The following is a 12,420-nucleotide window of genomic DNA, read 5'->3' on the forward strand; positions in this document are numbered from 1 at the left end:
CTTGAACCCCATGGCTCATCTTACCCCCTGACTGAGCTCCGGTTTTACATTCGGGCTACACGCTTTTCGTGGACTTGTGCTCTGGGAACCTCCAAATGAACAAGACGTGTTTTATGATCTTCTTGCTCAGCTAGATAAACACAAAGATCGTTTTCATCTTTTCCAACGACCTCTGAATGTGTCTGTGTGTGTACAAGTGTATACATGTCAGTAGAGCTGGAAATGTCGAAATTTTGGAAGGCAAATACACAAATTGAGATGGCACCGGGCTGACTTGTTGCGGCGCACGTCAGACTCGGTTGATTTAATCCCATTATTTGCGTGTGTAATATCAACATCTCACAAGCTGTTAGGATTCTGGTTCTTTCGCGTCTGAACATAAACTAAGCTTATACTACAAACAACGCAAAAACACGGCAAGGACCCGTGCTATCGTGTTGATGTTAAAATGGTAATAATAATTAAAGCCTCCACCGTGTTTTGATTATCCATAACTAGATGGTGGCGCTTTCATCTCATCCGTAGCCCTGGTGGTGCTTCTAACCGGATATGGTTGTGTGGCTGGTACTAATTTGGTGCCCAAGCTATTCCCTCTCTCACCATCATCACCACCATCATCTCCTTCATCTGCACTATCATCGACTCGATCTAAAGGTGTCTGGTTATGTTTGGTCATACATTTGTTTTAATGACGAGTGAGAAAACCCCTTTTTTATTTGTTATGCCCAACCATCTCAAATCACTGAGCCTCTCTGTCAGGAGGATTCGAAACAGCAGCATCTGTCCTGCGCACAGAGAAGGAAAGGTCATGTTGTTTTTGTGTCCAGTCAACTTCTGACTTCATCACGTCCTCTTCTGTCGTGAGCTAGGCTATAGTTTGTTGTTTGTCAAGGTTTATATTTACAACGTGTTGGCCACCAAAAGAGGCAGAAGAAATGAAAAGCGAAGAGGTCTGAACGTTATGCCTACATCATTGCTGCTACACGCCCAAAGCGCACAGAGCAGCCTTGTTTTTCATAAGCTTGGCAGCGCAGCTACATTTCTGCTCTAACATGGCTCTCTCTCATGGGGTTGCACCACCTTTAGATTGTTGGGGCGTGTCCCCGATGAGCGACCCTGTTTGGAAGTTCTCGTCATTAAACGGCTTTCAGAAAGTATCTGGTGCGTATAGGATGGCATGCCCCACATGGAGGGCCTTCAGTGGAGACGGCTTTCCATTTGGACTAATTCTCGCCAGTTTATTTCCTGTTCACTGCAAACTTGGGCTTTAAAAAAATCTGGTCATGTAGACTCCCAAAGGTTTGCTCAGATAATTTATAACCTGATTTAAACTACGATACCGGTTTTATGAATAAGTCATCAGGAGGTGAACCAGTAAAAAAGAAGCAAATCAGGTTACAGAAAATTGTGGTCTTCATGGAAACAAAAACGTGAAAGTTTAAATATAACACTAGAAATAAATACTGGACAGTATTTGTGTTTCACATTATGAGCAGGGAGAAAACTGCCTCGTCTGGCCGGGATGAGCGTTTGAAAAGCGGCCGAGATCGAGAGTCCCGCGCGCATGGCTAGTGCGTGTGTGTGAGAGTGTGTGTGTGAGATAGAGAGACAGAGAGCGAGAGAGAGAGAGAGCGAAGGAGGAAGCGTTGGAAGAAGGAAGCGAAGAAGGGAAGGTGGAAAGTGTCAGTCAGGAACGCTTCATTGCTCGAGGACAATTCACGCGCAGGACCGGTCTGTTTCAAGAGCAATCAGTCAATCCGCATTAATTACCCCCCCATCCCCTTCTTCTTCCTCCTCCTCCTCCCCCCACTGTATAGCTTGCGCTGGCACACGGACTGGATGAGGCATGGTGGGGTGGGGTGCGGTTATGCTTTCTCTCCCATCCACACACTCACCCCCCACTTTTTTTTTTAAAGTGAAAAAGAACGAATAAAAATCAAGCAATAAAAGGCTTTTCCTTGTCACTAAATAAATTAAATGCAGATTTCTGTTTTAAGTGGCGGCCCCCTTTTGTTGGCTGCGGAACAGGATTCTTTATTGTCCCCCTGTCATTAGTGCTGTGGACAACAGAGTGCAGAGAGAACGTGGAAACCGAGTCATTTCATTAAACCCTACAGTTCGGTACGGGTGTGGGACAGGCTCTGGATCCGGTCCTATTGGATTCAACAAAAGCTGACATTATTTTTTTCTTCTTCAGCATTTCATTAGTCTTAAATCCTGTAAACATCTCTATTTCTCCAACATCCATGGACCGTGATTTTGCAAACCTGTTAAATGAATAAATAAAACGTCATATTTGAACCTAAATTCCACGTTTAAGAGCACCTTGTCAATTTTCTGTTGTTTATTTTTATTTATTATATATGTTTATTTAATTATTATATGTGCATTTTATTTTATTTATTTATAATGTTAAAACAATAAACACTCTGCTTATTTTGATTGAAGTAAAGCACGAGGTCTCAACGCAAACTTTGTCTTTAATTGATTTTAATACAAATAATTCAGGTGCATCCCGCTGGCTTCAGAGTACATTTGGACTTTAAAATATCCTAAACTTTGCAGATAAGGGTTCGGTTTTGTGTGGCCAGACGCGTGTGGTCAGTGTTTGTGTGTGTGTGTATGTGTGTGTGTGTGTGTGTGTGTGTGTGTGTGTGTGTGTGAGCGTGGTGGCTGAAGCCTATTGGCGAGACTTGGCCATGCAAGCTGTGAAAAGACGGTAACGATTATTTAATTACAGACATGATAAATCTGCTCTCTTTGGCGTTATTTGATTTGAATTATATATGTATCAATTAATTCGCTTAGATGAAAGTCTTGTTTTGCTCTGTGCGTTTTATGCAGAGCATAGACTCTCTTCTTCTTTTTTTCCCCCCCAGAGTGTTGTATTTAGGGTGGACCGAGGCTCTGGATAGGGTTTGTGTTTTAATGTAAAAGGGCATCAGTTGAAACAGCTTGTGCTCAGCTCTGGACAAGTTTAGCTTACAAGCAAATGAGAGTTTTTTTCTTTTCTGTTCTGTTTATTTAGGCCAATTTAACATTATAAACATAAACGAACATTATTATTATAAAATATTGCAGAAAATCAAACGTTATTCTATATGTCACAATGTTTAAACTAATATTGTGCCTCTATACATTTCTTTGGAAAAATATTAATTTATTTATTTTACTATATTTAGATTTTTATACAGTATGTGAAAACTTGAATACATTTTTGTCACTGACTTGTTGCGGCGCATATATATATATATATATATATATATATATATATATATATATATATATATATATATATATATATATATATTTGTGTGTGTGTGTGTGTGTGTGAGAGAGAGAGAGAGAGAGAGAGTGTGTGTGTGTGCGTCCTTTTATAAAATAAAGACTTGCTAATACGTTTTAACAAACATTTTTCGCGCAACCACACTTAAGTGAGTTTCAGGGTCTAGTCACTGACTGTTTTACCATTTAAGTAAGAAAATCTCACAATTTTTCCTTTTACAAACCTATATGTCTTTCTCCCCCGTCTTCTTTGTGGCCAAAAAACTTTTCTGCCTCCATATTTGTGGAATAAAGACCTCCCTCTCCACAACGCAATAGCTGTTTTCCTGTTTTTGTAGCCGGTCTCTCCTCCATTTTCTAAACACAAAGTTGTTTTTGCAGAATTCCGCGAATCTAGCCTCTACATTTAATACAACGTGTAATTTCCCCCCTTTTGCCGTTTTCCCTTTGATTTAGTCACTCTTGACTCTCCTTTTGCTCTGGGGCCAACGGGGTTCGCCGTGAGGGGCGCCTTAAAACCGCCCCTCCTTATCTCCTTTCATCATTCAGCGCGGGGCCGCCTTGAAACCGCAGGGGCAGTAATTGCTTTTTTCAGGCAGCCCAGTGCGGACTGGCCAGCAGCCAATCAGAGCCTTGTTTACACTCGATGATTGACAGCGCTCTGGCTACTTGCCAACCAACCAGGAGCTTCGCAGGGACGAAACCCTCAGTTTTAACCCTTTGCTTCCACATATAAACAATCCTGCACGGGAATTTTAGCCTATAGCAGCTCACATATTTTGACATGGAAACACACAAGCCCATATCCTTCCACTTTTAATTGTCTAAATTAGTGAACCGTGCGCAGGGCTTACCCCGAGGACAGTAACGCGTTCAAATTATGCAGTGATTCAATTTGTCAGTGTGTGACTATGTGTGTGCTTATACGTATGTGATAGAAACAGACGGAGACAGGTAAACAGACATATGAAGTATAACTGATTGAATATAGTCCTGTTTATTTACATGTAACCTCTGCAAACCTTCAAATTCAACGACCCCCCCCCCCCCAGTCTAGAATTAAAGCTATAATATTGTTTTGTAATAAATTTATTTCACAAAGTAAACTGACACTGATCTTTTACAAAACATTACAATCTTTTAGCTGTATGTGAGGCAATTAAATAATTTTCTCTCAGTGGACAAATGATCTCTTTTAAATTTACATTACATTTTAGATCCATTAATTACATGTCCTGAAGTTGTCTTACACTGTTCAAACTGTCTGCAGAGTCTATTAAAGCAGACGCAGATTCTCCTAATAAGGATAAACATATGCAGGGGGGAGGCAAGTGTAAAAGCGGATTTCCCTAAAGGAGCATCAATAAAACTATCACATCACCGCTGACACAGCAAAATAAACTATAAAGCCCACTCAGAACACACGCAGCATTTGAACTGCAGCTGCTGTGGGATCAGACGGAATAGGCTAGATGCTGTTTGCTCTCCACCAGCGATCAGAAAGTGCGGGCAAAGTCGGTTCCTCTTCTCTCTCCACATTGAACAGCGCTGAGCTGTGCAGCCTGTCTCCTCGCATTTGCTCGCGCATGCAGAGCGCCCAGGGTTGCAAATCAAACGCCCGCCGTTTCACTCTGCGGCTCCTCCGGCTCCCTTATTGGCTCGTAGCAGCAGCCAATAGCAGCTTGTGTTTACCGTCGAAGGGGGTGGTAGTATGTGTGTGTGTGTGTGTGTGTGTGTGTGTGTGTGTGTGTGTGTGTGTGTGTGTGTGTGTGTGTGTGTGTGTGTAGGCTATGCGTGTGTGTGTGGACAGGGGTGTAGGAACGGGTAGGGGTGCAGAGGAGGGGGGAGCGCCTCACGGGCACGCTTTCACATTGTCGTTCTCAAACCAATAGGCCTGCGCGTCCACCCCTACCCGGCACACACACCCCTTCAACCTCAACCTCCTCCACCTCCTCCTTCCCCCCATCTCCTCCTCCTCCCGGCGTGTCTGAGTCTCCGGCTGCATGAACGAGTCCCGATTCACTACAAGCCTGAACTTCTACAATGCGTCTCTCCCATACCTCAACTGACTGCACAGCACAGTCTGCAGCAGCTAGGATGTAATCAATCCCACATGTTTCATCTCTGCGACTCGGGGATTTTTACTTTGAATATATATATATATATATTTTACCTTTTCTTTCTTTATACCATTCGCTCGTCATTCAGTGGATCTAAATTACCAGTAAGTCGCAATTTTTTTCACTTTTACCGTTTTGTAATATGTTGTGACTGTACTGAAAATCGATTTTAGTCCAGGATTATCTTAATTTTGCATTTTATTTAAACATATATTTACCCGATTAAAAACAAATATTGCCATATTCACTGTCATATTGTTTCTCTTTAGCGAACAAAACAATAAAATACTGGATGGTACCTATACTCTTTAAATCATACAAATTAATGTTCTAAAGACAGCCTTCGATTACAACCATAAAGCGACATACATATATGGTTTAACAGTTATTTTAAAGAATTAACTTAAGTTGGTTACCAACGTTTTTCGTGTGCAGGACTGAGCCGTGTGTCAGCTTTTGTTTTGACCTCTCGTATCCAAATTACTTGTGTGTTTTCTAATTCATTTCCTCCAAAAACACCTCGCTTTTTCATTGAACTCCGTCTTGTTTAAACTTGCTCGAAATGGTAGATTATGTCTTTGTTAGTTTCCTGTTTTTAGTGTGTTTGAGAGGGAGGGCTTTTATTGCAATCTGCGGTACTCCCTCGTTATGAAGGCGTGCAGACGCCGGAGTTGTCTTTGGCTCAGCCGGGCTTGTCTCTCTTGTTTAGCCGGCCTCTGAATATCTGGATTTAGTGCGCCGGTTATGTTTTGTGACTTTATTTTATTGCAAAATTGCCGAGGGCATCGAGTTGGCCTCTCAACCCAAACCACTTCAACAGTAAATGTTTTAGAATCCATCTTCTTCTTTTTATCCAAAAATCAACACATTTATGATTTAATATTTCGGCTCAAACAACACAAAAGTTTTTTTTTCTGCTTGAAACATCAACTACATGAGATTTAACTAATACGATTCTTTGCGGATTTGTTGGCTTTTGTGCTAAGTTCATGCAATGTCGTCTTGACCAGCAGTGGTTATTTTTGTTGGGGGGATTTTCGTCTGACGATAGTTTGACCCTTTGCAGGGCACTGATGTGTGTGGTTGTGTGTGCGTACTTGGGGAGGTGTGTATGAGGTTTTAGGGGAGCCTCGGTAGACTGGAAGGAAGTCGGAACGCCTTCCACGTTAGCTGTACATACACACACTCTATCTTGCTCACATACATACACACACTGTTGCAGATCCAAAATGATCATTTTCCCAAACTGCTGCGCGCGATCTGCTCGCGTCGTTGTGTTTGCGTGGTGTTCGATAACACGGGATTTAGATTCTGGTTGTTAAAGGTAGCCTGAGTGGCTCTCTGTTGACGTGGAATGTAAACATCGAAGACGTGTGTTTATGGCCTTAAAATTTAAAAACGTATAGACAAATGTCAGACGAGAGTGGTGTATGATTGATGTCCCGTAGAGAAGGGGCATTGTTTCTCACAGCCTAGGGGACAGGAGAAAGCCCATTTTTCCTTCTGTGTGCGCTCGCAGCCTGCGTTTCTCTCCCCCTTTTACCCCCATTTCTCCCTGTCGGCTAGATATGCCCCATAGAGATAACATGGTGCTCGCAAACAAAAAGGAAATTTAATTATTTAAATGCACTAGCAAAATACTCTTATGGGAAGCATTTGGATATATTCATGCAAAGAGAGTGTATGCATGCACATACACGAACACAGGGTCTACCAAAGCCACCGAAGTCTAAGGATTTTTTTAACCAAAAAGAAAAGAAAAAAAAAATCTTGAAAGTTTGAGTACTTGAGCACTGTGTTAAAAGAAGACTTGAAGTATACCCGAGCTCATGCAGGCTATATTCTGGTGCACTTCATAAGCCTCTGGTCCACCAGAGCATTTGATATTTTCTTTGTTCCTTTATCGTTGGTTCCTGGGAGGTGCTATCAGCATCTACACGGCGTAAGATAAACGTGCCATGCATTGAAAAGCCAAATAGAAAAACGGCTGATGTGTGTTTGGGTATGTACCCAAATTTCCCTATAGCATCACAGGCAACCCTATTTAAGTAAATGGCTAAGGCTGAGGGATACATATAAAGTCCATTCCTATTCCGCTGTTTATTGCCCGCACTCCTTTGCGCTGGAGCATAAAGGTGATTTGATTTGTGTTTGTGGTTATGGTGTAGCCTATATGTAGCCTATATATATATATATATATATGTATATATATATACATGCATGATGTTTTGCCATTGTGAGGAGACGAGGGCCACTGCTGCTGATTCCGTAAGAGTTGATCTAAATAGCTGTTTCGTTGCTGTGTTCATTAATAAGCAACACATAATAATCCTGATTACAGCAAGGCAAATAAGTCAAATCGTTATATTGATGAGACATAAATGGCATGTTTATTTTATAAACACTAAGATACCAAACAGATTCAAAACGGTGTTGCTGTTGGACCTTATATGCGCCTATAAAAATAGAAATCAAAAATATTCTCTAAAGTGTCACAACATATATTTACTGACAGGGGATCATATTTATATATAAAAAGGTGAATAAATGACCTTAACTCAATCCACATAAATAACCACCATTAATCAAAGCATTTATTTCAGTCTGGAACTCTACATGCTGGGGAATAACTTAAAGTCCCCATAAGGATAAAAATTGCTTTTGTGCAGATGGTTTTCTTAATGTTTTAGTGCAAATGCCCCGAGGTCCGGCTTGTTTATGACCAGCCCTTGTCGAGTCTAGATTTTAACATCTCCCTTACCGAGACAGGTTTTTTTTAACCCGTTGTGAACTATTGTACAGTATATTAATCAATTGTTTACCTAAGCCAGTCCTCACCTTTCCTTTCTATTCATTACATTGATAAATAAAGCTATGTGCGTTATCTGCATCGTGTTTGGTCATAGGTTGAGAAGTATATGTGTAGGGGGGGCTCCACTCATGGTGCAAGCGATGTTGTGCAGGAGAAATCCACGTTGACTTACCTTGTTCGTCTTTATAGCAGGTTCCTGCCACAATTCATCGTTAAGAAATTGCCAGATTTGCTTATATGTAAATGCGCTTTTATAGCGTTTTGTTAAAACTGAATAGCTTTTTTTTGTCGCTGAATACTGCTTGTTTACATAAACTTGAGCACCGACTGTCTGTCAGCCCTTTCTTCATTGCCACATCTATGCTCGGCTCATTATTGTCAGTGCTCTGACTTGTCTCCGCTCTCTCTTTTGTAGGACATGACGGGGACTCCGTTTATACCCTGCAAAGCCAAAACTCCGCTCAATGCAAGGGGCGCCCGAAGTTCATAAAAGGGATTATTTGCATCTGGGAGCATAAAACCTTCGGTGCCTCCGGATTTTTACTTTTGGAGTTGGGATTTATCGGTTCTCATCGGGATGGAAAGCCGCGATTTCGCTCCACCGCATCATCTCCTGACGGAGCGGAGCGCCTTGGTTCACAGCGCCGCGTCACGGTTGGCGCCAAGCGGCCACGGCTCCGTGCAGCACCCCGCTCAATTCCAGCCCGGGAAATACTACTCATCCCACCTCTCCATGGGTCCGCACTCAGGTATGTTTGACATGCGTGTGTCCATGAAAAGTGTGGGTAAAAAAATAGCACATACTGTCCTCATATGTTTTCCATATTGCAAACTTGGGAAGCATTCTGGCACGAACAAGAATAGAACGTGGGAGGAAACCAACTTTTTAAGAATATGGAATCCAGAAAAGAGTCGCAGGTGTTTTCAAGAGTTGTATGTTTTTATCTTATTTGGTGAACTATAACTCATACTTGCTGCCTGCCACAACAGAGCATTTAATGCAACCTCACACGCATAAAAATAATTGCAAATAAGTAGCTATATTTATTTGTTTACTTTTTAAAAAAAATCTATATACGATTAGAAAAATTACCCAAACTTATTTGTTTTTAACCAAACAGGGAACGGAAGCTTCTTGGGGTATAATCTAATTTGAGATTTATATGTGTTCCTAAACAAGTAATTAAACAATAATAAAAAAAGGTTGTTCAATTGCATATACTAAAGAATAAATTATCAGAGCCATGTTTCCAAGGTTTCTTCTTTATTTGAAGAGAGCACTTTTGGTACCCATAGGTTCGGGACACATTGTTATGGATCCAAACTGGGGTTTGCAGTGGTGGGGAGTGAAGTGGAGCTTTGGATAATAGAGGTGCGGGTAATACCAGAAAATCCGGTTTCTATATTGAGCGGGGACGTGACGGGGTGCGAATGGGTTGACAGTGCATGCATTAGATTTAACAAGTAGCTTTGGTATCCTGTCTCAATAGGGGAGGGGTGTCTGTGTGTGTGTATGAGTGTGTGCGTAGAGAGAGAGCGAGAGAGAGAGAGAGAGAGAGAGAGAGAGAGAGAAAGGCTCTCAAAATCATTAATTGCATATCCTATTTATAGCTACATTAAGTATACTATATGTGTAGGACGAGAAATTCCATGAATGACAATAAATTATGATAATAAATGATAAATATTCGACTAATTTTTAAATCTATTTATTTATTTATTTATTTATTTATTTATTCCAAAACGCTAATGCTGACTGCTGTATATGATCCACATCCCCACCTTCTTCAATACTCAACAAATCATGTTACACAAAAGCATGTGTAGACATACAATTTAATTATTAATTATGAACATTTTGAACAAAATCCTTATTTACCACTTTTAAAATATGTTCAAATTTAAATTTTGACATTTTTAAAATCAAAAGAACAAACACACGTACGCACGCACACACACACACACACACACACACACACAGGCATGCATATATATATATATATATATATATATATATATATATATATATATATATATATATATATATTACCATATTTAAATTTAAATAAACCTATACTGATAATTATTTTCGGATAATTCATGAAAATAATTCTCTCATACACAGTGACTTGTTTTTCTTAAATTTGACAGAAATGATTATTTTCTTTTTACCAAAAATATGTTTCTGTCATTTATACATCATTGATAGATACTTGTCTCTCCTGCATAACAATTCAAATACCACTTTGACTGATATTGCTGCTCACTGACATGCATTACAGTCCAATTTAAAAATGATTCTGTAATGTTGAAAGGGGGAATAAGCATAGTAATGCAGAGAGATAATGCTATTGAAATATATTCAAGAGGGCCTCTCACTGGGTCTCAAGGTGCATGACACTGTATTGAGATTCCAGATATCCAGCTCTCCATGCATGTCCCTTATGGGGTTTTGACTGACATAATGGGCATGGAGGATTGTTGTTTTGAGATGGGGGTTGGGGTACGTGTGTGTGTTTGGTGGGAGGTTAGGATGGTGGGGTTACCTTTGTCCTTGCCCCCCTTAGAGATTCAGAAAGCTGTATGCCCTGCCCTAGGCCTCAGCACAGGGGGTAGATATGATGTGGAGTTGACCATAGCAGGGCAGGAGGGGGGTTCTGACAGGAGTTTGTTTCAGATCTTTGTGAAGACACACACACACACACACACACACACACACACACACACACACACACACACACACACACACACACACACACACACACACAGTTTTTCTCTTTCTACCAGAGTGTATCACTTACAGAAATTCAAAGTAAAAAAAAAAAGACTCCCCTCATTCTCCTGTTTCTTCGTATCCCAGAAAACCTGCAATCCATCAATTTGCTGAAGCCTCTTATTTACACCAGCATGGTGTCTCCTTGAATATGGTCGCTCTTGACAAAATGATGGAATGACAGACGCATACCAATGCTATAAGACTCAGCCCCCCCCCCCCCACGCACACACACACACACCCCTGAATGATATTACACAGGCATTTAGATTACTGATAAGAGCAGTGTCTGTCTCAGTCTGTTTTTCTGTCTTCCCCTCCCATTTTCACTGCTTTGCTTTTTTTTCTTCTCTGTTAAGTGATGTTAGCCCCTGGGCAGTGGTTGTGTAAGTGCATGTGTGTGTGATTAGGGATAGGTTTAGCCTGCAGTAGCACAGGTGTGCAGTGTTATGAAGGGCGTGGCAGTGCTTGTCATTGAACAGGTGTGTTACTTCCCAGACAGCAGACGGTTTTTGTTTACATGAGTGTGTATGGGAGTAAGTGTGCGTTTGCGTGTGACCTAGTAATACAGATAGAAAGAGTGTACATTCAAGTTACGCATCCACACATATACACACAGCGGCACACACACTCATTCACACGACTTCGAAAAGATTCTGTCTTCAGCTGCTCATGTTTTGTGCTTTGAGAATGTAATAAAGCATACTGTTTTGTTTAGACAGCACAACCTCTTGCCACGTCATTCTTTTCTCTTAGTTCTTCCTCTTTGGCCCCTTTCCTCTCTGACCTTCCTCTTCTTATTTCTCTCTTCTTCCTCCTTCTCCCCATGTTCAGTCTTGTTAGTGAGGCAAGAGATCCTTCGTTTAGATTCCACATATCTGTGCCATAAATGTGTGTAGCTGTACGTGTGCATTACATGCAGCAGCCCCGTCCATTCATCATGATCCTGCCAGGAAAATCTCTCTTGGAAGTTTCTCGCCTTTGATCGTCACAGCAGCATCGCTGACACACCCCTTCACCTCCCCATCCACACACACCTTCCTACACAAACGGCGTGCAGAGCGTTGAAAGAGAGGATGATGTGTTTGTGTGTATCCGTGCATTTGGATTTCTGTGTGAGTACATGCTTGTGGAAAATCTGTAGTTAATGCAGATATGAAATGGTGTGTGAGTGTGTGTGTAGTTACGTTAAAAGACAGGGGGAAAGTTAAGGTTTGTATAGATAAAGAAAGGAAAGAAAAGCAATGATAAAGCAAAGGAGGAGGGGGTTGAAGGGATGGGGTGGTAGGGGGTGGAGAAAGATAGACTGAATGTTTCCACCTGGTTGGTAATCCAGTCAGATTACCACCGCCTCACAGCACCCACTAGCCGTCATTTCCAACTCTCCAGTCTGGCGTCTTCTCTGCCTCTCAAGAGTGTGAGTGAAAGCA

General features: G+C 41.2%; 1 protein-coding gene across 2 annotated transcripts in view; it reads left to right on the plus strand.

The window, feature by feature from the left end:
• The first annotated feature begins 5,219 nt into the window (after positions 1–5,219).
• Positions 5,220–12,420, plus strand: part of bahcc1b (BAH domain and coiled-coil containing 1b) — a 55,958-nt gene continuing 48,757 nt past the window's right edge. For both annotated transcript variants that reach the window (XM_041973761.1, XM_041973762.1), the window contains exons 1-2: positions 5,220–5,509; positions 8,633–8,966. In XM_041973761.1, the coding sequence (XP_041829695.1) occupies positions 8,795–8,966 (172 nt within the window). In that variant the 5' untranslated portion in view covers positions 5,220–5,509; positions 8,633–8,794. The remainder of the gene's footprint in view (positions 5,510–8,632; positions 8,967–12,420) is intronic.

This window comes from Melanotaenia boesemani, chromosome 21 (genome assembly GCF_017639745.1).
Source record: "Melanotaenia boesemani isolate fMelBoe1 chromosome 21, fMelBoe1.pri, whole genome shotgun sequence".
Taxonomy (NCBI): domain Eukaryota; kingdom Metazoa; phylum Chordata; class Actinopteri; order Atheriniformes; family Melanotaeniidae; genus Melanotaenia; species Melanotaenia boesemani.